Source organism: Medicago truncatula, chromosome 8, assembly GCF_003473485.1.
Source record: "Medicago truncatula cultivar Jemalong A17 chromosome 8, MtrunA17r5.0-ANR, whole genome shotgun sequence".
Classification (NCBI taxonomy): domain Eukaryota; kingdom Viridiplantae; phylum Streptophyta; class Magnoliopsida; order Fabales; family Fabaceae; genus Medicago; species Medicago truncatula.
Window position 1 is genome coordinate 934,427 of NC_053049.1, and position 23,058 is coordinate 957,484.

At 32.1% G+C, this 23,058-nt stretch overlaps 3 protein-coding genes and 2 long non-coding RNA genes across 5 annotated transcripts; 3 read left to right on the forward strand and 2 right to left on the reverse strand.

The window, feature by feature from the left end:
- Positions 1-773: 773 nt before the first annotated feature.
- LOC112417116 (uncharacterized) lies at positions 774-3,399 on the forward strand. Its single transcript, XR_003007638.2, has 3 exons — positions 774-969; positions 1,103-1,262; positions 2,949-3,399. It is a non-coding gene; the product is annotated as an uncharacterized lncRNA (long non-coding RNA).
- A 1,871-nt stretch (positions 3,400-5,270) lies between these two features.
- On the forward strand, positions 5,271-9,413 carry LOC25500052 (putative FBD-associated F-box protein At5g56690). The gene is made up of 5 exons (XM_024773647.2): positions 5,271-5,399; positions 6,142-7,090; positions 7,727-7,861; positions 7,948-8,414; positions 8,553-9,413. Exons 2-4 carry the CDS (start codon positions 6,161-6,163, stop codon positions 8,365-8,367), a joined length of 1,485 nt encoding a protein of 494 aa, XP_024629415.2. The 5' UTR covers positions 5,271-5,399; positions 6,142-6,160; the 3' UTR covers positions 8,368-8,414; positions 8,553-9,413.
- A 1,985-nt stretch (positions 9,414-11,398) lies between these two features.
- LOC25500055 (uncharacterized) lies at positions 11,399-13,928 on the reverse strand. The gene is made up of 2 exons (XR_003007672.2): positions 13,657-13,928; positions 11,399-12,873 (listed from the first exon to the last, which is right to left on the reverse strand). It is a non-coding gene; the product is annotated as an uncharacterized lncRNA (long non-coding RNA).
- Positions 13,929-15,996: 2,068 nt separating this feature from the next.
- LOC112417051 (uncharacterized) lies at positions 15,997-17,260 on the reverse strand. Its single transcript, XM_024771776.2, has 2 exons — positions 16,692-17,260; positions 15,997-16,224 (listed from the first exon to the last, which is right to left on the reverse strand). The coding sequence occupies exons 1-2, from the start codon at positions 17,015-17,017 to the stop codon at positions 16,212-16,214; spliced, it is 339 nt and encodes a 112-aa protein (XP_024627544.1). The 5' UTR covers positions 17,018-17,260; the 3' UTR covers positions 15,997-16,211.
- Positions 17,261-20,125: 2,865 nt separating this feature from the next.
- LOC25500056 (1-aminocyclopropane-1-carboxylate oxidase homolog 12) lies at positions 20,126-22,797 on the forward strand. Its single transcript, XM_013588373.3, has 3 exons — positions 20,126-20,787; positions 21,441-21,762; positions 22,341-22,797. Exons 1-3 carry the CDS (start codon positions 20,249-20,251, stop codon positions 22,599-22,601), a joined length of 1,122 nt encoding a protein of 373 aa, XP_013443827.1. The 5' UTR covers positions 20,126-20,248; the 3' UTR covers positions 22,602-22,797.
- The last annotated feature ends 261 nt before the right edge of the window (positions 22,798-23,058 follow it).

The following is a 23,058-nucleotide window of genomic DNA, read 5'->3' on the forward strand; positions in this document are numbered from 1 at the left end:
AAAAAATAAAAAATATTGATGGTATATAACTTTTTTTTCCCTTAAAAAACGTTTTATTTTTATTTTTCAAAAGATTTTTTTTTTGAGAAATCTTTTCAGAAGAAATATATATTGATGGTGTATAATAAAGTTTATATTTTATTTATTTCTTCAAAAATACATTTTATTTTTATTTTTATTTTTTATTTAATATTGAAATACTTTAAGTAAATCTAAGTGTTTTTATTTTATTTTATTTTATTTTATAATGAAGTGAATCTAAGTGTTAAAATTTTAAATAATAAAATTTTGCTCAAACATTAAAATTTTCTTAAAGATGTAATGTTTTTTTTGAAAATTTTCAAAACGTTATTTTTAGTGACCTGTTAACCAACACCTACTAGTTTTATCAGGATGAGTAGGTTCAAATTTGATATTACAAGTATAATTTTTTTACTTAACTCAAACCAATTGAGTTTGATTGGATCAAATAATAGGTTGGCCGAAACATGGGCAACCTAATTCGTAAATGGTCACTACAAATATAATACGAAACAAAAGAAATAATAATCAAATATAATCGTTTGATTCGAGCAACGAGTAACCAATTTTAATTACATGAAATTAATATTTTAATTAATAGAGACGAGTTTAATTGGTTTGATTTGTTTAAACTCAAACATAATCTATTTTATTATATGTTTGAGTTCAAACAAGACAAAATCAAATAAATTAGACTAGTCTATATTAATTAATCACTTTCATTTAGATAATCATTTTATTGATCTTTCTCAAGAGTCCTTACAATTTGTAACTCTTATCACATAGTAAAATCTATCAAAAATTTCGACACTACCATCATATTTCTTATTTGTAGCGGGAAAGGCAGGTGCCTTTAGGCCTAACTTCCATCGCCGCCGCACCGGTATTACCCACCACCTCCAGTTCAGCCCATCGAGGTAGCAGAGCCGCCATAGACCGGCGTTTGAGGTCAGTAATTGTTCCTCTCTCTCTCTCTAGGTTCCATTGAAATGAAAATTCATGATAAAGTTTACAACTTTTTCGAATTCCTGACATTTTTTCACATCTGGGTTTTCTCCACTGTTCCTTATGCATGCTTCAGTGTTAAGCCGATCCAATAATCCAATGGCATCAAAATTATGGGGATGGTTATTGGTATCAATTGGATCACTTCTCTTTGTTGGTTACTTCTTTCTTGCTCTTTTTTCAAAGCTTCTTCCTCCTTCCAATAACCCTTTCATCTCTTCCTTCCAAAATGACTGGTAACCAACTTTTCTATTCTATTCTTTCTTATTTGCAGATTATGTATATAAGCTATTTCTATAGTAAAAGATACAATGAAGTTAAATTGATTTTGTATAAGCTATTTGTCATAAGTCATCTTTGAGAACTTATGAATTTATCTACTTAGGGCTTGTTTGGATTGACTTATTTGAGTTTATTTACTCATATAAGTTTTGTGAGATTTTTCGGGAGAACGTATGAAATTGTAAGGTTTTATTCCTCAAATTTATGAAATTGCAATTTAGTACCTTAAATTGAATATTGTCAGTAAGTTTGGTCGTTTCGTCAAATTTAACACCAAGATTTTAAATGTTCTTTGTTTTTGTCTTGATGGACCAAGAGATTATTTAAGTCAATACATAGGTCTAAATTGATTGACCTTCTTCAATGTAAGGGATAATTTATTATTTCGTAAATTTGACGGACTAAATTGCTTGATCGTTACAATTTCGAGAACCTAAATGTTGATTTACTCTGAAATTGCAATATATGTCTGTTTGGTGATTCTTTGTTTTATACAGCTTTGGTGGTAGGGAGAAAAATGAAAGTACTATTTTTTATTTGAGGATAAGCTAAACTATGAAGAAGGATTTAAATGGTTTGTTAGTCAATATGATTTATGATAGGATGTTGTGGTGTTGTTTGAACCGTATAGCCTAACCAAATAGTGAGAAAATACTTAGATTGTTATGTTTATGTCGTACAAATGAGAAAAATGCTGAAGAAATAATGCTGTCAAATAACGGTTATAGCAACATTTTAGCGTAGCAGAGTTTGAACAAATTATGTGATACACTATTTAGGACAATGTGTTGTTGAACAGTGGAGCAATATCCCTATAACATAGTGGAATTTGAACAGACCACTATTTTCCGCAATTGACAACACTGTACAAATGAGAAAAGGTGAAAGTAATTTCTTCCTGTTTTTTTGCTTTGCTTATTGTATAGTAGATTGTTAATGCTTATGCCTATAAGCAGCTATGAAACTTTCCATTCCATGAAGTGAATGGTTCAAGTTGTCTCATTTGTAAATATACTTCGACCCCTAGCAAGCTAAGTCAGTTAAATTCTTACATCCCCAATCACCTCTTTAAAAGGATTTCAGTGTCTCGAATAGGCTCATATATGTGATTACAAAGGGGACTTTAGTTATCAACATTGAGTGTAGTGAAGTTATCATTTGGAGTCCACACATAAGTCCACCTTTCAATGTTAGGGATGCAATTTGCCAAGTGCTGGTGCAATGTTGTCAAATAACGGCTAAATCAGCGCTAAAGCATAGTAGAATTTGAATTTATCATTATTGTTCTACGATATGCTATTTAATACTAGCGCTATGTAGCATAGAGGAATTTGAATAAACCGTTAATTTATGTGATTGGCATCATTGTGCTGGTAACTGGTGTTAGTTAACCGCTTTTTCACATAGCCTGCTATCAGCAGTCTTCCCCTTTTGGAGTTTGGGCTATGGGGAAATGAAAATTAAACTTTATACAAGTGATGAATGATATGGCAATGAAAATCATTTCAGGAACTATACTTTATTATTGTTATTTCTTCTGTAAATGTTATCATCATCAACATTAACATTGCTATTACTCGTACCTCTCCCGTAAAAGGAAGGAACCCTCCTTATTTACCTGAATTGTATTCATTTCATAGGTACTATTGCTTCTTAGTGCCATTGACTCTGCCTATAATTGTGGTTGCTGTGTACTTCCATTGGCTCAGCATGAAGATGTTCAAGCATGCTTAATGTATCTTCAAACACATTTTGAAAGAATCTACCTATATACTGTCAGAGAAACAACCATGGTTATTGCAGATTTTTTTTCGCTAGCCCTGCAGGACCAGCATTCGTCTAACCAACTTAAGGATCCGACTTTGTTCAAATTTTCTGTTGCATCCTGCTTTAGTATATGTGTTATACATACCATGACTGATTGTTTGTAAAGATCATTGATGTCTGTTTTACCTTAGAATCTTGCATGTGGGCTATCTCCAGTTTTCATGTCATGTACTATTTCTATTGAAAGTAGTTATGTATACGAACTTGGTCCTTTTAGAATGAAGGTGTGTTTGGGTAAACAATTTAATAAAACGCTTTCAATAAGTTATTCTGTAAGTTTAATTTAAGTCCTTGTTCTTAACCTATTTTGGAGAGCTTATTTAATTAAGCAAGCTAAAATCAGTTTATCAACATGTTTAAGTCTTTATATGGACTTAAACAAGACAATGACATTGAAACCATCCACCGTAAGCTGCCATTTACATTGCTTTCTTTTGGCAATTCTCAGTCCAAGTATGGTTACTTTCTGTTTGTCAAGGCTGCTAACATTCTACTCACCATTTTAGACTATTACTTTTTCCATCCTATGTCATTCTCACTCGCCCCTGTGATTTTTCCAAAAATGCCCTGGATTTTAAAATCCGAACCGAGATTTTCCTTTGTTATAGGGTGAAAAAAAATGAGTTCTTCACCAATTCGGATTTTATAATCCGAAAACTTCAAAAAATAAGGTGTGGTCCTTGATTTTTTTTTCCAGATTATATAATCCGAACACCCCTAAACACTTATTTTCAAGGGAAAAACAGTTCAATTTATATAATCCGAATTGTATAGCACAAATTTTAAACATGTTTGTAACATGAATATCCATTTTATGGACAATATTAATCTTCATAGCTCTCATCATTTTGTTTTGCATCATTGTTAGTTGTTCTTGGTCAAAAATCTGATTTTCGGGCTACTTGATTGGATTGCTTCGAAACTTCCCAAAAAAATTAGAAAAACCAAGGATCAAGACTCCTTTAAAAGGGACTTCTCATGGGACTCCGCACCTCAATCTAAATTTTCATCATTTAGACCCATTTTTTTATTTTTCATATTCTCAAGCAAGATCCGAACAAATTTGCATTAGTTTATTGTAAAAAAAAAAAATTGCATTAGTTTTATTAATAATATAACAAAAAAATCTTAAAAAAAAAAATAACATCATTATAATTTTTATTTAAAAAAAACAAAATCAATACCAAAAATTTGTTTGTGAGTATAATTGAAATATTAAAAAAGTCATCCCAACATCTTCTCAAAACCCCCCTACCTATTCTCTTTTATATCTAAATTGAGTAAATAGTCAATTTTTCTTCTGAAATTGTAAGTTTCATCAATTACCCCTCTGAAATTAACAAAACTTCAATTACCCCCTCTGAAATTTCACAACGTTAGTCAATTTACCCTCTCCGTCAAATTTTTCTGTTAGTGAACATGACGTTTTGCAAATACCCCCTGAAGTTTTGCACTTATGTGCAAAATGCCCCCAAACTTAAAAATTTATATTATTTTTTTCTTAAAAACAAACAATTAATAGTTAAATATTAAATTTAACTATTAATTTTGGAGTTTGGAAAAACTACATACATATATACATCAAAATAGGGAAAAATGTGTATTTTTAAAGTGACAATAATGGTTATTTCTAATAGATAAATTATTATTTTTAGATGTTTATAAACAAATTAATAGTCAGATTTAAATTTATATTTTCTCCTTCACCATCTTAGTCTTTTAACTCCTCCAACTCCTTCAACAACTTGCTCAAACCATTTAAACTACACAACCCCCAATATTAATCCACAAATCATCCCATTATTGTCACTTTAAAAAATACATATTTTTCCCCATTTTGGAGCCTATTTTGATGTATATATGCATGTAGTTTTCCCAAATTCCAAAATTAATAGTTAGTTTTAATATTTAACTATTAATTGTTTGTTTTTAAGAAAAAATAATATAATTTTTTAAGTTTGGGGGCATTTTGCACATAAGTGCAAAACTTCAGACGGGTATTTGCAAAATGTCATGTTCACTGACAGAAAAATTTGATGGAGGGGGTAAATTGACTAATGTTGTGAAATTTCAGGGGAGGTAATTGAAGTTTTGTTAATTTCAGAGGATAATTGATGAAACTTACAATTTCAAGGGGAAATTGACTATTTACTCTATCTAAATTCTACAAAAACTTGTCTAAATCTCTCTCGGAATTGGATCTATCACTTTCTTCAACATCTCGAATCCTCACGCCGCGGCCAGAATTGCAGAAGTAGCAGCAGGTAATAATTGTTTTGTTAGCGTTTTTGATAAAGTTTCAAAATCTGATTTTTAATCTATCTAGCTATATGTTTTAAACCAGCATATCTATTGGTTTCGCCTCGTCGAAACTGTCATATATTTTAACTTACCATTTGAACTAGAGGCTCGGGTGAATGACGTAAAAGTTTTTGGAAAATATTTTGAGCAAACAAACTTTTAGAAGAAAGTTGTTTTAGATCATCCACAACCAAAACATTAAAAATATGCCTGATTATGAGGTTCTGTGCTTGGAATGATTTTCTAGAGAATGAAAAGCTCTCTTATTAAAATTTCCTTCACAACAGAAGCTGAATTGAGAAGTTAATATCATTGATATGATATGTGTAAAGATGGTTAAAAAAAAGTTTATTATTATGACACTTTGACTGCTAACGAGTTCTCAAAAGACATACATATAGATTAGAGGTATTGTCATCTATATGTCTTTTTTTTTTGGTCTTAGATGAAGTGGTAATCCACTGAAAATAAACTCACACACAACTGTGAGGTCCCGGGTTCGAACCTGGGTCATGACGTCCGGCCTTGCAATTTCGGCATTTACCAGTTGAGCTACGACTTCTAGACGTCATCTATATGTCTTTGCATATTCAACACTTATAATTTGTGCTCCACATGATTCCTCCATAGCATCTTTTGCACAAAGACCTTGCTTGATATCTGAAAACTTGTTATGTTGATTTTTTTTTTGTCTTTCTTTCTCAGATCAAGCTTGGAAGGAAACATGGAGTCTGGTTTAACTATCACCGCCCAAAAGCATCGTAAGAATAAATCAACATGTGAAGACGACTTATTCTACAAGTTAACTGAATCACTTATAACTCACATCATCTCTTTTCTCCCAACCAAAGATGCCGTTCGCACTTGTGTCTTATCTAAACAATGGAAACACCGTTGGACTTTCCTTACCAAACTCTCCTTACTTGATCATCATGATTCTTCCCCTTCTTCCAACTTTGTAAGTTTTGTTACCAGAGCACTGCTTCTTACTCGCACGGAAACAATTTCCCTTTCCCTCTCAGGTCAATACGACCTATCCCTTCTTGATGCATGGTTCGGTATAATGTTATTAGACCGAACACTCAAAAATCTCCGAATCCATTCACATTTTAAACTTCCCTTCTCTACATTTGCGTCTAATTCTCTTTTCAAAATTACCTTATTGTTGGAAAAATTGGAATTACACCCTGAGTCAATTTCCCGCATTAAAGTTCCCTCAAAACCTGATATTCATTTTGGAAACCTAAAACATCTCAAATTGTGTAAAATCAAATTTAAGACCGACTCAACCATATCCCCCGACCATATTGACCTTAGGTTCCCACACCTAACAAAGTTTGAGGCTATAAACTGCTCTTGGTTTCTTGATTCTGGAGCGGTCTATGTACATGCGCCTCTACTTCAAAGCATAAACATTAAAAATGGCAGTTGCTTGTTGTATGGAGAGGACAACTCTGCTATCAATTTTGTAAGTTCTTTGCATCTGCAAGAATTCACTTTTGCAGGTTATTGTATACCACAAGGCATTATAATACCGTTCCCATATTATGCTTATGCTACAACCGCTATAGAAAAGGGTCCAGTTTATTCACCAAATCACTCAATTTTTGGCCTTCTTAGCCAATTCAGTAATGCAAAGCAAATCAGATTTCAGGTATTCGGGGTAAGTGTATGATTTAGCTTTCTTAAAAACGATATCTTTGCTGATGCTAAATCTTGAATATTTTATTTATAACTTCTTGTTATCAGTTATGTCATTTGTGGGTTAATAATGTAAGACACATATTTTTTTTTTATGTAATAACACATAAATATGTTGATATTGGCATATTGCTTTTATCTATTTGCAAAAATCAAATACGTATTTGTCCAACAGACAACTCAGCTAACACTAGTGTAACAAAATCATCTTTATAAACTTTTTATATAAATCTGAAATATGCCGTTGGCATACACAGATTTACGTTGTTCAATAAAGAATGTTTATCTTGATGTGTCTCAACTCTTAATGATATAACATAATTTTAAATTTATATAAAAATTTACAGAGATTATCAATATGATATATACATTCAATCTAGCGGTATATTTTATAAAATATGCATTTGATTAAAGTTATTGATCATGAGTCGTGTAATACTTGCACTATCTAAGGGTTACACCTCGGTAATTTGATGTCTTCATAAAATACTTGTCCCAAATTTCTTTCATGTATTTCATAAGTTTGTTATAATCTATAATCTAAGTTTATTCCTCTATTGCAATATGAATTAATTTCTGTGTTACCCAGGATCTGGCACCACCACCACCACCACAACTATGTGTATTTTCAATGTTGACGAACTTAGAGGTTTTCTTCGTTAGTGTTGATGTTCTCTTAGCTTTACTTCAAAAATCACCAGTTCTTAAGATACTAACTCTCAAGGTTGGTAATTAGTTTTTTATCCACTTTTCTTTTTGCTCTTTTAGCGTCTTATTTATACTTTTGTTTGATGGTTGGTTTATCATTAGGGAATACATGAATTTGCGGAAGAGCGTTTGAATTCTGCTGTTGTGCCAAAATGTTTCGCATCTCTTGAGGATGTGAATTTGGAAGTTGATGGAGTCCAGCATGAGCTGTTTTTAGCTAAATTTTTTATGGAAAAAGATAGATGGACATACCAATTCCATACACCCCCATATACACCCCTTATGTGGCATGGGTATTTTGGAAATTTCACACAGCTTTCTCTTTCTCACCCTCTTCTCTCTCTTAGATCTACCTTTCTTCTCCTTCTCGCTCTGCCTCTCACTCACCCGCCACCACCACCAGCCACCGCCGCATGCTTGCCCTTCGCCCCACCTCTCCATTTGATGGTCGGCCGTTGGTCCTCCTCTCTCTTTCTCATCGACCGCCACCACCACCACCTTCATCACCGGTCACCACCATAATTGGAAAATTCTAATCTCTGAAAATTGCAAGGAGTGGTTCTTTGATAGTAAGTGGGAAAATTCTAAACCAAATTTTATTTTAAACCTTTACCCCATGAAACTTCTTCTTTTCTTTGCAATATCTAATCTCTGAAAATTGATGCTAATTTAGATCTTCTAAAAAATTGTATATTTTCAATTTGCAGGTATTGCTCCAGATCTTCTAAAAAATTGTATATTTTCAATTTGCAAGGATTATTCGGAACAGACCTGTGCAAATTCCTGGTTGGATTATTAAAGACATTCTGATATCTAATGTGAAGTCGAAACACATAAAGACAACCAATTTTGAACGTATGAAAGAATTGTTGTTACGACATTGCCAAATTATGGTATGTTGTTCATTTATTTAAATGCAGAGAAAAAATGGTTACGTCTTTGACAAATTATGGTTATATTATTCGCTTATTTGGTTATCTGTAAGTTACATGTGCAAAAAAAAAAAATCAATTCGAGTCAATTTGTGAGTGAGACATTCAAAGTTATCACCATCCATGTACTTCAAATTATTAAGGGCAGCATATTTTATGCTGTTAGGTCGGATATGAGAATGACGACCAATTTTGAATGTAGGGAAATAAATGGTTACGCATTTGACAAATTATGGTTATATTGTTTGTTTATTTGGTTATCAAGTAAGTTCAACAGGAACACTTGTAATTGGTTTAATAGCAGGAGCAAGTGTGTTAGCAGCAGGTCCATTCTCTGGTGGGTGAATCAACCATGCATGTGCTTTTGGTTCTGCTTCCATTGCTAGAACATTCAGGAATCAAGCTGTCTATTGGGTTGGTCTTTTGGTTGGTGCAGCTGTTGCTGGTCTTCTTTATGATAATGTGTTGTTCCCTTCTCAGAATTCAGATTCTATTAGAGGGGTTTCAGATGGAACAGTTAGGATGTAATCTTATCATTTGCTTAAATAATTGTAAGTTACTTGTGTTGTTACAACTTACAAGTATATGAATGTTCCATATATTTGGCTTCTTGATTTTAACTAAGGCGTAAAAATATGACTTGTGTGCCAAATATTTTGAATCACTGCATTAAATTTGCTAATATTTGTTCAAGTATACAGGACAATAGACAAAATTTGTAATCTTAAATTGGTCTTGGAAGAACAAATAAAGAATAATTGGATATGTTAATATTGTGTTTTTTCTCACCTTCATAATGAGAAAGACAAATTGGTTAGGGAAAGAAATTGTGGTTACGCCTTTGATATTTAGTGGTTAACTAGATCAGAAATATGGTTAGTTTTCCTAAAGACAGTCATGGATATAAAATAATTCACATAAGTCATGGTTAGCATTCATTAATCACTTATGTTAACGGTCCAACATACCTAATCTAATTTGATCACTGCACTAAAAACCTATCCAACAATAAAGAACTTCTTTTACAATCTACGAGTTTATCACGCCTAAAGATTGACAAGTTCTAATTTCTGGAAAAATAGTGGTCACGCATCTTAAAAAATGTGGTTACACAGACTATATATCTGGCTAGTTTAACTTTCTCAGGTGTAAATAATCCCATTTTAGACGAATCGAACATAATCTCATTTGATCACTGCACTAAAAGTCTTTCCAACTATAAATAACTTCTATTACAATCTGCGAGTTTATCACGCCTAAAGACGGACAAGTTCTAATTTCTGAAAAAATAATGGTCACGCATCTTAAAAAATGTGGTTACACGGACTATATATTGGGCTAGTTTAACTTTCTCAGGTATAAATAATCCCATTTTAGACAAATCGGACACAATCTCATTTGATCACTTCACTAAAAGCCTTTCCAAGTATAAATAACTTCTATTACAATCTGCGAGTTTATCACGCCTAAAGACGGACAAGTTCTAATTTCTGGAAAAATAGTGGTCACGCATCGTAAAAAATGTGGTTACACAAACTATATATTTGGCTAGTTTAACTTTCTCATGTATAAATAATCACATTTTAGACAAATCGGACACAATCTCATTTGATCACTGCACTAAAAGCCTTTTCAACTATAAATAACTTCTATTACAATCTGCGAGTTTATCATGCCTAAAGACGGACAAGTTCTAATTTCTGGAAAAATAGTGGTCACGCATCTTAAAAAATGTGGTTACACAGACTATATATCTGGCTAGTTTAACTTTCCCAGGTATAAATAATCTCATTTTAGGTGAATCGAACACAAAATCTCATTTGATCATTGCACTAAAAGTCTTTCAAACCATAAATAACTTCTTTTACAATCTGCGAGTTTATCACGCCTAAAGACGGACAAGTTCTAATTTCTGAAAAAATAGTGATCACACAAGTATAAATACCTCACAAACCATATATTTGACTAGTTTACCTTTCCCAAGTATAAATAATCTTGTTTTAAGAGAATCGAACACATAACATGCAGAGTGACTCATTAAACTGCAGGATAGTTCAACAATGTTAATAACCAACAACATATGGTGTTTCAATTAATTAAAAAATAGCATCAAAAAAATTCTACATTACAATCATATCAAAACACCTCACTAATTTAAATCATATTCTTTATGCATCCATCCTTCACCCACGATGAAAGCAGATTACCAAAGTTACCATATATCCAGGTTTCCATCTTAAAATTTTCGATAACCAAAACAATGAACAACGTGACCACAATTTTTAAGAGGCGTCACCATTATTATATCGAGGTTTCAAAGTTTTCGTCTTTATGCGCAAACCTCAGATGAGATCAAAGACTCAATTTAGACTCCAAGAAATATGGAGTGCCCATAAGTTTTACGATTCTCTGTTTGTATAGCACAAAACTAAGTTTTTCCATCTTAAAATTTTTGATAACCAAAACAATGAACAATGTGACCACAATATTTAAGAGGCGTCACCATTATTTTATCCAGGTTTTCAAAATGTTCATCTTTACGCGCGCTTACCTCAGATGAGATCAAATATGCAATTTAGACTCCAAGAAACAAGGAGGGCCATAAGTTTTATGATACCCTGTTTGTATGGCACAAATTAAGTTTTTCTTGAAAACTAATAGTAGTTACACCAATTAAAAGGATATTACATAAAAAGCATATCACTGGCTAACAACATATTATGTTTCACCAATACTATCACCTTGACAGGGTCTTAGGAAATTCAAAACATTTAAAAATAATTTACTTAAACATTTCATCATGGAACTTCAGTATCTTTCTTCCTCTTCTTCATATCACCTTTCACCCACCATGTCCGCATAAACCCACTATCCACACAGTTTCTTGGCTTATCTTTAATTCGAGTGATCAAGGTTGATGCTTGCAGATGTTCATTACACGAAACATTTGCTACCTCTCTTTCAGTAACCCTTTCAATATCTTCCATTGAGACGTCTCCACACCATTTCCTTCTTTCAATACATCTTCGTCCATGCGACCTGAATGTGCAGCTTCATCTATGGATGGAGGTAACAACTGCCTCATTTCTCTACATTCCAATTCAAATACTATAATCCTTGCCTTGAGCCCTTTATTAGCAACTACCGATTGTTAGCAACTAACCGACTGTGAGAAGAATCTTGCTTCCATTTAATATATGCACTGATCATTCTATCGCCTCCCTAACAACTTCATCTGCAACCTCTTCTTTAGTTGCGCTCAACTCTTCAATAACCTGTGGAGGTTAATATGATATAAGAATTAATAAACTATCAACACGGTTGCATTTATACATGTTTCTCTTTACAGGATAAATTTACCTCACACGCAACAACAGAGCAGAGGAGTTTAGTTAACAAGTTTGATAAAAAAGTGTTTAAGTCTATCTTTATTTTGGTTAGATTTTCAAAAGTCTGTCAAAGATGGACAATAGTTCACCTTTCACTCATGCTCATCAGACAAGATTCATAAGCTAATATATGATATGGTTCTGCATCACAAACTAAAAAAACTTGCAACTTAAAGGTATTTAGCCAATGTTTATAAGAGGCCTGTAAAAAATTGAAAAATCATTCAACCTCACTTTACATTAACACACTATGATCATGTGTTTTCCATGTTTATATAAAGACATAATGAGTCATTATGATACTAAAATCTACTTTAAAATAACTTACATGCATAATGAGTCTTAACAAGCTATCTACCCTTGGATTTGATAGAAACTAACTAAAATCAAAATACCTACATATGTTTTCCAAATATTGATATGATTTGACCAAGTAAATGATAAGCCATATGCATTTCAAAAGCTCACGCACATAAAGGCTAAGAAACAAGATAACAGAAAAATCTCCTTCATGATATCAGAGCTAACACACCAAGCAATCAACACAAAATAACAAATTCTGCTGCATAACAATTCAAACTACACGAATGCTTCAAGGGTGAAGCACCGATAGAAACAGCGCGCCAATGCTTCAAAGTACATCTTAAGTGGTCTTCATCAAAAACCATTTCACCCAACTTCCTTCCAAGCTTCCTTGATTATGGCCTCTGCATAGGATAAACACATACAACAAATAATTGAACCATATAACCACAAATTTTCAAAGGCGTAACCATAGTTTTTCCTGCGTTCAAAATTGGTCACCTGGATGTGTACCAACCACACAACAAAAATCTAGTACAATTAAGAGACCAGGAAACAAAGAACGTGGTCACTTTTGATATTTTGTTGATAAATTGGTAAAAAAATTATATTGTTTTCACATAAAAATACATATAACCAAATAACTAAACCATACAACCACAATTTTTGAAAGGCGTAACCAATTAGTTTTTCTGGTTCAAAATTGGTCAGCTATAAGTGTATCAACCTCACAACATAAATCTAATTGAATTAAGAGACCAAGAAACACATTTTATTGAATCATTTTATTGTGAAATCTAATCTGCATTACACCTGCATAGTTAACTAAGAGACTAACTCAATCTCCATAGAAAAGTATGAATTTATACTAAGAGACTAACTCAATTTAGATAGACTTTATCCATCAAACGCAAGCAAACACCGACATCAAATTTAACCCACCATTAACTTCACATCTTCAATATTTTAGCTAAATTGCATATATAGTTCTAAAAAAATCAATTTATTCCATATCAGTATTCTAAATTAACCAAATTGTGATTTACAATTTTCACAAAAAGGTTTAAATTTAATTCAAATTAAAAGTATGAAAAACATGAAAATTGAATCACACCAAGAAATAAGAACAAACAAAAATCACAAAATGGAAAGAGTGAATTGAACAACAAGAACATGGATGAATATACCTGCGTTGAAGATTAAAGAGGGAGAAAACGAGAGAACAAGCTAGGGATTCCAATCGTGGAGAAATCGACAACGATGACAAGGATGTGGGAGGAGATCGACCTTTCGAGAAATCCATCAAGACGTAACGACGACGGCGTCAAAGAGAATGGTGGAGGAGATGGGCTCGTCGAGAGAAAATAGATAAGGGTGAGAGAAAGAGGAGATGAGAGAGAGAAAGAATTTACAGTTTTTTTTTTGGTATGACATGGATTATGCCAATTTTTTTTATTAATTATGCCACACAAGGGTGTTTTTTATTATTAATTTATGCCACACAAAGGTGGTATATGGTGGTATTGCCACCTATGGTGGTACACTTATCACTGCTCATTTTTTATGGAAAATTGTATGATGCTACAGCGAATTGCTTTATTCGTTGATAGACAACAGGATGCTGAGGTTTTGAAAGAATATGAGGAGAAGTTGTACTCATTTGGTAGCCTCAATTTAGTTTGTGTTGAATTTTATGTGCCCAATTTTGAAGATTTTTTTATTGTCTCTTATGTATTATAGCATTTTAACGAATATACTCTTTTATTGTATTTTCTTGTGTAATACTGATTTCGATTAATTTACTTTTGAATTTTATATATTTTGTTGTACTTATTTTTAATTTTTTTTTTTAGAAATCAAGGACACAATAGTACGATCTTATAAAATAGATCTTGTTCAAGTAAGGTCGTATTTTGTTGCACTTATATTTTTTTTAGGGTTTATTAAGTTTTTAGTCCCTATAAATATTCACAGTTTTATTTTTAGTCCTTACAAAATAAAATTACATTTTTTAGTCCCTGTGACATTTTTCTTAAGCATTTTAGGGACTAAAAATCTTGATGGAAATTTTTACAGGGACTAAAAATGCTGATGGAAAAATTTTATCGGGACTAAAAATGTTGATGAAATTTTTTATAGGACTAAAAAGTATGATTTTATTGTGTAGGGACTAAAAATAAAATTCTGAATATTTATAAGGACTATTTACTTAATTAACCTTTTTTTTATCTTTTATTTATGATTTAGCATTTTGTTGTAATTTTATTTGTTAAAATAATTTCAATAACTCACTAGAGAGTCAACTCCCTCTAGTTAAGACTTTAGAGAGTTCAGGCTTTACAAAAAATATAGAACTGGTGACTTGGTGCCGCCCCCAAGAGGGTGTTTGTTTATGGTGGTGCTGGTTGCTGTCCTGGTGTAGCCACCATTTTTGCAGAATAGTATCAAAGATCAAAGTCTTAAATAAACCTTTTCACAAAGCTATCAAATAAACACCCTTTACCGTCGAACACACATCACCCATCTTCAATTCGATCAGTTTAATAGGAAATACTTGAGCAGAGCAGGCACAAATTGTAATAAATCAATTGTCACCACATGGAACAATTATTAACAAGATAACAAAAAAAACCAACAATTCCAAACTGGAATATTGCCATCTAGCTTTTACAGCCACAAATGCGTGAAATAATTAACGTGTGTTATACAGTTGTCGTGCTTTACATAATAGCAAACCCACTTACCATGTCACCACTTCTCCACTGCATAGCGAATTAGAACTCTTAGAGTATGTTTGAATGAGGTAATTGAGAAATTTTAAAGAATTTAGAATTTTAGGAAATTTAAATGATTCAATTAAATTACTTTTATTTCTAAATACTTTTGTTTGGATGGAGTAATAAAAAAAATTAATTGTCATTATTTTTGGGCAACTTTTATAAATATTAATTTTTTTAGGCCAAATTTGAAAATTGAAATTAGGGGTCAAAATGTAAATTTCAAAAAATTGAGGGACCAATTTGCAATTTATTGGGGTCAATTTGAAATTTTTGGAAAATTTGATGACCAAAATGCAAAATATGAAAAATAACAACAATGAAGAAATTTCTTAGCTTTTAGGTGTCATTTGAAATTCTCTAAATTTAAACTTGAACAAAATACTTCATAAATTTCTATCATTTTGAAAATGCTTGAAATTATTATCCAAACAATGGAATTTACCCCAAAATATTTGAATTTCCTCAAAACAATACATTCTCTCAAAACATTCCTCCACCCAAACACACTCTTAACACTTATTTTTTATTGGCTTAAATCATGGCAGAGCTCATACTTTAGAAATTGGTTCCATTCAAAGCGGTTGGTTTCATTCAATAAGAGAATGAGTGTTAAAAAGAATGTTGAAAAGAGAGTCATTGACATTCCTCAACCTCTGAGTAACCAACTTACACCAAAGATGCTCTTGGATATCAATATATCGATGAATAGTTATTAAAAAGAAATGCAGAAGAAAAGCACAGTATAACTCAAACAATAAACGAATATGCTACTCTTATTAAAAAAATAAAAATAGATGACATTATTACTCAAACAAAAAGCAAATCTCAATAAACACACCAAGATACAACATCATCACCACATAATTTATCTAATAACTCAAGTCAAATCCAAGTCAACTAGCATATATACATGCGTTTATCTTACATTTGTCTTGACTCCCAAGATTCCAACGACCTCTTCATCACCCATTACCTCTGCATATCACAATTGAAGTGTGTAAAAATTAAGTTCACGATTGTGAAGAAAACCATAGAAAACTATTGGAAACATGCTAATATAAGATTGCATTTGAATTGACTTATTTTTAAGCTTATGCAAAACAAATTATGCAAACAAATAAGATTTTGTGTATTATCCATAAGCTTGTGACAAGGTAGAATTTTTTTTTATGCAAATAAATAAGTTTTAATGTATTATTCATAAGCTTGTCAATGTACTTTATGAAAAAACGAAATTCTCAAAAAAGTAAAAACTTTTATAAATTAAAATAGAAGTTTATTTATTTGCTAACTACAAAAAATCTAGGGTCTAATAGTTTGATAAAAGGTCGAGATACTCATTATTCCTTTAGACACATATTCTTATAGTTTGACTAACCATCACATAAGCTAAACTAATACATAAAAGCATACAATGGTGTCATTTAGGTTATCAACTTTACCTCCCTTCTCTCTTTGGTAATGTTTGATTAACAGCTTCTAAACCACGTTGGTGAGCATTTTTGGCCAATTCTTCAGGAAAGACTTGATAAACTGCGGCCATAATCTCCCTTACATCCAAACAATTTGAATCAACATGCTTTGTTGCTTCTGCAATAAGCTTTTTCATGAAGTAGTTTACCATAGAGTCCATCATCTTCATGCCACCTAACTGCAATTCCAAGTCGGGGCACACTTGCTTCCTAATATTAGTAAGTTCCAATTGCCATAAAAAGGAAAATTTGAGTAGCTCATATTTCCTCACCCGTTGGGTCTCATTGGTTTCCATCAATGCTTACTGGGTAATAATTAATGTTAAGTATGAGAAAAATCAAACTTGTGTTGATGAATGAAAAACAAATGGCATTTTAAATAGCTTTACACCATAATTACCACCTCTACTGTCAAAAAAGGCCGCGCCGGCCGCCATAACGGAAAAATCAGGACCACCGCGACAGGCAACGTTGGCGCGTGGCAGAAGGGGAAAGCGGACTTATCAGTAGTAACTCGATAACTTGTACTAGTTGTATATAATTGGTATTTGCGATTTTTTCTTTTGCTATCCTTCTATTTCATGTTATGAATACTTCAAGAAATTTTGAGTAAAGTTTAAGGTATTTTAGTATTTCTTTTTGAATAGTATGATATTTAGTATTAAATTTGTGGGTCTTTGCTAAAAAGTGTTTTAAGGGCATTGTTTAAGGAACCCACAAAAAGGAATTTTGTCTTGAAAATACAAGTCAAACACATAAAAGTCATAACTACATAATTTTTACTACTTTTGGATGCTTAAACAATACCTTAAGAGCATTCGTTAGCATTGCCCTAAATTTATTAGTGGCCTGGCCATCCCACCGAAATAGCGCCTGCTCCCACGCAGTGCCAATTTTAGCGTTAACCGCGTCGTGCCACGTCAATGTTTTAGAAATCATTATTTAATGAAAAAAATTAATATGGAAATAAAGGTGTATGGTAGTGAGAAGTTATAGTAAGTTGAGAAGAAATCAAATTACAAACTTTGAAACAAACACAACTTAACTAAACATGTCTACATTAGTTGACTAAAAGCCACGATTCTTAGTTGAATACATGTCGCGACACCAACATCAACACGTACAATACATTGAATTAACATAGTTTTTCAAATTATTATTGTCTATACATTTTAGTCACATAATTCACAATTCACTACGATAAATGGTTCGGATAAATGAATAAACAAATCACTATAGCATAAACAACAAACAAAAAAGAAAACTAGTAAAGAATAACTGAACTGTTATTTTAACTACTATTCAATTATTATTATAATTATACTAGTATTATTGTTTTTTTCTAGAATAAAAGGTAGATTAAGATTACTCAGGATCCCTTATTTATTATTATTTTGAAGGGAGGATCCCGTAACTATGTTATATATAAACTAAAAGGTTGGGCTAATTCTCCTGAGGTTTTGAACCACTGTGCAAGCAGCCACCACATAAGACACAGCAACACAGGTTGTTGCCAGAAAAGATAGATCGAGGTGCGTATCAATTCGTAAAAGAACCGAGAACCGGTTCCTTCCCACGAACCAATTCGCGTTTCTCTACCCACCACCACCAGCAATCACAGCAAAATCCCGAATAATTTTGAACACAAATATATCATATCGAATTGCATAAATAATCAATGAACCAATTCATATATAAAAAATTAATCAATCATCCCAAATCATACAAAATACTTAAAGAATAGACTAATTACCTTAGTAGTTGTTACAAGAGAGGAGGTGCCGCTGCCGGTGAAGTTTGTTAAGAGTAGGGTTGGAAATGAGTAGAGTTGAATCTATAAGTCGAGTTCGACACGAACTCTTTTTTAGTTTGAGTTCGACTCGTTTAAAGTTCACGAACAGTTCAGTTCGGCTCAATAGCATAGCTTGAATAAACTATGGTTTAAATGAGAAAAAATAACTCATAAACCTTTCAATTGGTCTAAAAATCAATTAAGAAACTAACTAATTGATTACAATATGAACAGATTCCGTAGTAATTATGAAAAGGAGGTGCTGTTATTTTATAAGACAAGTTTCTCAATACCCTTATGTAAACTTTCGATGTGGGACTTGTGAACTGCAAGCTTAATAGTTGCTGGTTCTTGAATAACCTTATTTTGCTGTCAACATTTTTAAGTGGGCATTACCATCATACATTATCATTTTATTTTCCTTTGACTCGAGTGGCCATTTCTTTCTCTATTGGATTTAATTCTTTTTTACTTTATAGTTGTTAATAAAATAGCAACAAAAAACACTGATAAATATTATATATATATATATATATATATATATATATATATATATATATATATATCGAGCTGGCTCATGAACCAAATGAGTCGAATCGAACTATACTTGGCTCAAGTTCAACTCATTTGTTTGACGAACTTAATTTTAAACTCAGGTTCGACTCGTTTGGTTCATGAATCAAGTTCAACGAATTAATTATCGAATCGAGTCTCAAACTATTTTTGAGTTTGTTCAGTTCATTACCAGTCCTAGTTGAGAGTTTATTTTGGGTTACATACAACAACTCTTTTATATCTTCTTTGATACCTATCTTCTATTAAGTTTTCTATTAAGAGCATGGACATACATTCACTAGCTTCTATTAAGTTTTCTATCTGAACCTATCTCATGAATGATCCTTAATTAATTAACTCATAGAATAATTTAGACTAAATTGTTTACCCTTTATTCTAAAAGGTCTAAGTTCATATATATAACTGCGGTTAATAGAAATAGTACATGACATGAGAACTGAAGGTAGCCCACATGCATTAATGATCTGTAACTAATTGTTTGTGACCTATTCAATTAAACAGTGATATTATGACTAGATATATTGGATGAATATAACATGGTTAGAGTCATTTTTGGTGGTGGTCGGGGTAATTTGAACCTCAGATCTTCTATATATTATGCATTGTTCTACCAACTGAACTAAATTCACGAGGACACATAATTAGAGTCAATTAAAGTACCCATGGAGTATTTTGTCTTAATCACATTATTATATTGTTTATTACGTGTTAAATGAATTGGGTCCTCATTTTAAGATGTTCTATTTATATTCCAAATCCAAAGTTGTCTAACTTATTTATAGTATAAAATTGAAAAGTTGTGTAATTATTATTAGTAATTGAAAGACCAATTTAACTTAGTGATGTTTTTATAATTGGTCACCTTGGTTGGTGCAAAACAGACAAAACAATCACACTTATTTATTTAGTTGTGTACTAATTTTTATTAGTAATTGAAAGACTAAATTAATTGAATGATATTTTTATAATTACCTTGGTTGGTGCAACAGAGACAAAACAATCACATTTATTTCTTTACTATTTGTGTAATTTTAATACATTGGTCTTCTTTGCCCAGTCTATTTTAATGTTCTCTCCTGTCCAATTCTATAGGTAGTAATTCCATGCTTTGTTAGAGTCATAATACACTTCCATTCTGGTGTTGTTTCTCCCTCTCAACATGGTGGTGAAAAACACAAACCAATTAGAGGAAACCACTAATTCCACTTATGATAGAGAAGCTGAAGTGAAAGCTTTTGATGATTCAAAAGTAGGTGTCAAAGGTTTGGTGGAGTCTGGGGTGTCGAAAATTCCACGCATGTTCCATACTGGGAAGATGGAAATCTCCGAAGACTCAGCTAGTGAGTCCAAGTTGAGTATTCCCATCATAGACCTCAAAGACATACACAACAATCCAGCTCGACGTGTAGAGGTAATTGGCCAAATTCAAAGTGCATGCCATGAGTGGGGATTTTTTCAGATAATTAATCATGAAATTCCCATTAATGTCTTGGATGAAATGATTGATGGAATTAGTAAGTTTCACGAACAAGATGCTAATGTAAGAAAAGATTTTTATACGCGGGATTTGAACAAAAAAGTTATGTATTACTCTAATGTACTCTTGTTTAGTGGAAAACCTGCTAATTGGAGAGATACATTTGGTTTTGCTATTGCTCCTCATTCATTCAAACCAGATGAAGTGCCACCAATATGCAGGTAATGAACTCAATATTAATTTGGATTCTCACTCTCAAAATCATAATCAAATTTATTTGTATATCTAGGCATTTATTTATGGGTTATATATGTTTCTAATCTTAAAAAGTAGATAGATGATAACTTTTATGATAAGCATGGGTCATGGTCCCTAAACTCCATTGGTGGTAGCTTATGAGGTTTGGATCCATCGGACATGTGAGCACGGCTACGATAGAATTGAGTTTAGGAACACGATCTTTACATTTTTGAAAATGAAGAAAGAATACTCATTAGACTCAAATGGTAAATGATTTTAAGTTAAGGATGAATCATTCAAGATAACCTTCATTTGAATCCTAACTACAACAATTGTTGACCAAATTTTACCTACATCTTATTTGAACTAAGATTTTCAAGGCTCCATTCCCATGGAAACTGCAAAATTAAGACCCAAAAAAAATGAGTGATAAAAAACTGGTTTTTAAATTTGAGAGATTTAACATTGATGTTTTTCTATTTAACCTTTGATTTATCATGTAACACTCAAGTTTTCTAGATTTCAGAATTGTTACATCACATGACATGCAATCATGATAAAAAGTGCATTTCAGTAACAAATCATGTACATTTGAATTATTATAGTCACTGATGGATTGATTGCATACTTGCAGAGATATTGTGATTGAATATTCACAAAAAATAAAGAATTTGGGTTTCAAAATCTTTGAGTTGTTATCAGAGGCACTAGGATTTAACCCTTCTTACCTTAAAGAGTTTGGTTGTGCCGAAGGACTATTTACTTTGGGTCACTTCTATCCACCATGCCCTGAACCTGAATTAACTATGGGCTCGACCAAGCATACTGATAGCACTTTCATGACATTACTTCTACAAGACCAACTTGGTGGTCTACAAGTTCTTCATGAAGATAAATGGGTCAACATTCCTCCGATACATGGAGCTCTTGTTGTAAACATAGGAGATCTTCTACAGGTAAATATTCGCTTCTATGATTAGTTAGCCTAGTCTTGAAGAATGAAGTTTATCATTGCTTGAGCGAATACCACTTTTTTTTTTTTTTTTTTTTTTTTTTGTAATGGCTGCCATAAGATTCAAAACAATATTCAGTAAAAGGTTCTATTATTTTGATTGAACTCTTGATAATTATATAAAAACTGAGTAAGGCTTGTAGAAACTATTCCCCTTCTATGCCATAAGATTTACAACTATGCTCTAATAATAATTTTATCGTTAACAATTCATACTTGCAATATAATAACAAAACTATATAAAAAGGCCAAAAAAAAAAAGAGATTGCCAATTCAAAATCTGCAAAATCCATCCATATATGTTATATCTACTTAAGGAATTGAGTGCAAGATTATCAATAGTAATCACATTCACATGTCATTTTACCATATTATTTAACCATATGTATTTGTGTATCAAAAACTTGAGTCTTAGAAAGTGATTATAGTGAACTGCAATTGTTGGCTAGAAACCATTTCTAAAAACAAAATCATTGAAAGTTTGTGGTAATAGTTTTATCATTTTTTTATACACTCTTGCAGCTTATCACAAATGACAAGTTTGTAAGTGTTTTTCACCGAGTCTTATCACAAAACATAGGCCCGAGAATTTCTGTAGCGAGCTTCTTTCTGGATTCTCGTGACCCAATTGAAGGTACATCAAAGGTTTATGGTCCTATTAAGGAGCTGCTTTCAGAAGAAAACCCACCAATCTACAAAGACATTACCATAAAAGATTTCTTGGCGCATTTTTATGCAGAAGGCCTTAATGGAAAATCTTCCTTGGAGCCCTTCAAGTTGTGAATTCAACAAGTGAATGCACTTTTGATATAAAGCCATGTTTTCAGCTATAAGTGTACTCTATATGTATCATGTTTCTAAGACTGAAATAAATTGATTGTCCATGTTTGTTGACAACCGAAAGTAATCATACTTGGACTGAGAATTGCCAAAAGAAAGAAATGTATATGTCAGCTTACGGTTGATGGTTTCAATGTCATTGACTTGCTTAAGTCCATAGAAAGACTTTAACATGTTGATAAACAAAGAGTAGTGCAAAGTGCACTACCCAAATTCATTCAACTAAAAAGAAAGCATACAAAAGGAAGAAAAGTGGGATATACCCCAAACCTTTTCAAAAGGTGGTGAACCTATAATTGGGCATTCCCAACATATTTTTAATAGCATCCTGTCTAACAATGTTAGTTGCATCTTGCCACAAAAAAAAACCAACAATATTTAAGCCTATATTAGCTAGGGC

Bases quoted from the DNA above. Each gene is read 5' to 3' on its own strand.
- LOC25500052 (XM_024773647.2), top strand. From the start codon at position 6,161: ATGGAGTCTGGTTTAACTATCACCGCCCAAAAGCATCGTAAGAATAAA. The intron at 7,091-7,726 runs GTATTCGGGGTA...TGTGTTACCCAG, and splicing joins CAAAGCAAATCAGATTTCAG to GATCTGGCACCACCACCACC. The intron at 7,862-7,947 runs GTTGGTAATTAG...GTTTATCATTAG, and splicing joins TTAAGATACTAACTCTCAAG to GGAATACATGAATTTGCGGA.
- LOC112417051 (XM_024771776.2), bottom strand. From the start codon at position 17,017: ATGGAAACCAATGAGACCCAACGGGTGAGGAAATATGAGCTACTCAAA.
- LOC25500056 (XM_013588373.3), top strand. From the start codon at position 20,249: ATGGTGGTGAAAAACACAAACCAATTAGAGGAAACCACTAATTCCACT. The intron at 20,788-21,440 runs GTAATGAACTCA...GCATACTTGCAG, and splicing joins GAAGTGCCACCAATATGCAG to AGATATTGTGATTGAATATT. The intron at 21,763-22,340 runs GTAAATATTCGC...ACACTCTTGCAG, and splicing joins ACATAGGAGATCTTCTACAG to CTTATCACAAATGACAAGTT.